Source organism: Nicotiana attenuata, chromosome 12 (assembly GCF_001879085.1).
Source record: "Nicotiana attenuata strain UT chromosome 12, NIATTr2, whole genome shotgun sequence".
NCBI classification, from domain to species: domain Eukaryota; kingdom Viridiplantae; phylum Streptophyta; class Magnoliopsida; order Solanales; family Solanaceae; genus Nicotiana; species Nicotiana attenuata.
In genome coordinates this window covers 1,545,413-1,549,242 of record NC_032000.1, presented here as the reverse complement: position 1 = coordinate 1,549,242, position 3,830 = coordinate 1,545,413, and the positions used below count along the sequence as shown (strand labels likewise).

General features: G+C 38.3%; 1 protein-coding gene across 1 annotated transcript; it reads left to right on the top strand.

Annotated features, from left to right (window-relative positions):
• LOC109235806 lies at positions 1,973 to 3,037 on the top strand. The gene has a single exon (XM_019402060.1). The coding sequence runs from the start codon at positions 1,973 to 1,975 to the stop codon at positions 3,035 to 3,037; it is 1,065 nt and encodes a 354-aa protein (XP_019257605.1).

Here is a 3,830-nt window from a genome sequence, read left to right as displayed (position 1 = left end):
ATGATTCAAGATCAAGGCTGGGGAGGAAACACCTATGCAATGGCATGGATATCGTTTCCAGGTTTGTTACCTACATATTTCGTGAATGAGTGTCTTTTTTCTATTGCTTCAGCTGTTGGGAAGCCTTTACAATTGGATATGGCTACAACTAATAAAACTAGGCCTAGTTGTTCTAGAGTCACAGTGCTTGTGCATTTGCTAACTGATCACCCTAAGCAAGTTAGAATGGATATTTTGAATGAATCATCAGGTGAAATAAGGACTGAATGGGTTAATATCAAATATGATATGATACCTAAATATTGCAAAGAGTGTGGGCTACAAGGACATGATATGTTAGAATGTTGGAGATTGCACCCTGAGTTACTACCTCATGATCAAGGCAAGCAAAAACGAGAAATTACCAAAGAGAAGAATAACGAGCAGCATGAACAACCTCTAATGATTCTATCTAGTGGAAAAGTGGTGGGAAACATGAATGCTACTGGTGAACAGTGGAGGGAATTAAGGGATAATCGTATGAGGAAAAATGGTCAACAGTCTACTGTGAAAGAATTAGTTTCTGTCACAAATAATGGGCAGCAGGCTCAAGTGAGTACTGGTACTCAGCACAATAATGGTGCAATAGGGAAAGAAATTGTCCCAGTTGATGGTAATGATCAGCAAGGAAAAAGAAGTGAAAGGGAGGAGGTAATTCCAGATGTTGTAGCAGCTACTCAGCAAATTCAAATTACTAATATGTTTGCAGCTTTAGAAGGTAATGATGGTGCTAATGAAGACAACAATCAATTGGTTGTGGTGGAAGATAACAGTACTGCAATTCCAGCAACTAATAGTCCTATTGTTAAGAAATTAAATCCTACAGCAGCTGTGTTTACACCTAAGTCTACTGGAGTGGGGAGTACATCAATGAGAGGTAAGGAGAACAATCCTAATGAGAAGAATAATACAATAGTGGAAGGTATGCAAAAAGAATCAACAGCAGTATGGGTTAGTAGAACATTCAATGAGAAAATTGTTGCAACTAATCAATCCTGTCAGGAGATTCCATCTCAGACTACTGAGATAGATGCAGTTTTCAAGGTGGACAATGTTAAAGGGAACTTGCAACTAGATGGCAGAAAAGTTTGGAGCCAACAAGTTGAAGAAGACCAAGAAGAAGGTGAATTACCTGAGGGTGCTAGTGGAGAAGAGGAGTCATCAGATGAAGAAAATGATCAGGAAGGTAAATAACAAAGGCAAAGGGCAACGATCAGTGGAAAAATTCAAAATCAATAAGGAGCACAGTGGACAAGGTGACAGAATTCAAACAGATGCAGAGGAGGAGGGAGGTCAGGTTTTGATAAGCCCTAATCCTAATCAAAAACTACCTCCAGCTAAGCCAAATATACTTTATGAAAGGAACAGATGGTGTGGTGGAGCTTGTAGATGGGCAGGTGAATAAAGTAGATGGAACTGAGAATATAGGAGTTTCAGATTCCATTCAGTCCTGTGACAATGCAGGTGTAGGATCAGACAGTGCTGTTAGACAATCTATAGCAGCATTTAATGAAAGGAATGCAACATTGACTACAACTGTTTTGCCACAGCAGCTGGCAATACCAAAGGAACATGTGGGGTTGGAAGAGATTAAAGAACCAAGGGAGCATTTGGGAGTGGAGGATCTAAATGGTGACAGAGGTAAAGACTTTGATGAGGAATCCACTACACAGAATTTTAGAAATGTGGCAAGACAAGGTGATCTCTCACCCAGATATATGGACAAAGGCAGATCAGCAGGTAGAGGGAAGAAAAAGATTACAAGGGAGATTCAAAGTTCAGTACCTGGGGTTCAAACAAGAAGGACCCTTTCTAAAAATCACAATTAATGATGAAGGCTATCATTTGGAATGTGAGATCAGTGAATACAAAGAAAGCCTTTGAGAGGCTTATCAATTATCCGAAACAATATCATTTTCAATTCATAGGGATCATGGAACCAATGCAGAAACCTAGGAAGATGGAATGGTATAGAAGGAAAATTGGAATGTTGCAGGCCTTTTCTAATGTGTCGAATAAAATATGGGTGTTTGTAGATGAGGATCATGGTGTAGATGTAATGATTAACATGGAGCAACAGATGACTATGAAGCTGACCAACTTAGATACTCAAATATCCTTCATTGTTACTTTTGTATATGCTAGATGTGATGCCATTGAAAGGATTGAATTATGGGACAGCATGTACTATCTTGCAAGGGACATGACACTACCTTGGTTGGTTGCAGGTGATTTCAATGTTATCTGGGATGAAGAAGAAAAGTTTGGTGGATTGCCTATTTCAATGAATGAGGTGAATGACTTTAGACACTGTGTCAACACATGTAACCTTTCAGATTTAGGTTTCAAAGGCAGTATCTTCACTTGGTGGAATGGGAGAGCTGAAGATGATTGCATATTTAAAAGGCTGGACAGATGTTTGGCTAATATTGAGTTTCAACAGATGCTGCCTACAATTGAAGTTGAACATTTATCAAAAATAGGATCTGATCACAGTCCTATGTTACTAACCTGCAGTTCTGATGCTATACCAATTAAGAAGACCTTCAGATTCCTTAAATTTTTGACCAAACATCCTTCTTTCAAGGATGTGGTGAAAGAGAATTGGGAAGTGGATTTTTCTGGAGATCCATTCATACTGTTCAACCATAAATTGAAGAAATTGAAGAAAGCTTTATCAATTTGGAGTAGAGCTACATATGGGGACATATTTCAAAAGATAGCAAGTTTAGAGGAAGTGGTATTAGTACATGAAGCAGAATTTGAGAGAAATCCCTCTTATCAAAATAGGGAAAGGCTACAAAAGGTTCAAGCTGAGCTGATCAAGTACTTGGCTTTGGAGGAGGAATTCTGGAAACAAAAGGCAGGAATGACTTGGTTTCAAGATGGGGATAGGAATACTAAATTCTTCCATGCACAACTAAATGGAAGAAGGAAAAGACTACAACTTAAAAGAATACAGGATACTGCTGGAAATTGGCTAGAAGACAGTGCTTAAATAGCTGATGCAGCAGTGAATTTTTTCCAGAAACAGTTTCATGAAGACAATATACCTACACATTTTGAGATACTGGAACATGTACCTTCAATGGTGGGATATGATCAAAACTTGAATCTAATTCAGCAGCCTACAAGAGAAGAGATCAAGAAGGCAGTAATGGGGCTAAATGGTGATAGTGCAGGAGGTCCGGATGGATTTACTGGATGTTTTTTCCATTCATGCTGGGATATTATTGAGGAAGATATAGTAAATATGGTAAAAGCATTCTTTAATGGCCATGACTTACCTAGATTCATTACCCATACTAACCTAGTACTGTTACCAAAGAAGAAGGAGGTTGAAACTTTTTCTGATATGAGACCTATAAGTCTCAGCAACTTTATCAACAAGGTGTTCTCAAGAGTCATTCATGAGAGATTGGTAGGCATGCTTCCTAATCTAATTTCAGATGAACAAGCTGGATTTGTGAAGGGAAGAAGTATAGTGGAAAATATTCTCTTAACTCAAGAGATAATTACAGATATTAGATTGAGAGTTAAGGCAGGTCCTAATGTTGTAATCAAATTAGAAATGATGAAAGCATATGATAGATTATCATGGCTGTTCTTGACAAAGGTGCTGAGGAAAATGGGGTTCAGTGAAAGAGATATTGGGTTAGTATTTGGAATCATCTCCAACAATTGGTATTCTGTGTTGATTAATGGTCAACCTAATGGTTTTTTTAGATCAACAAGAGGTGTTAAGCAGGGTGATCCTTTATCACCAACACTTTTTATATTGGCAGCAGAGG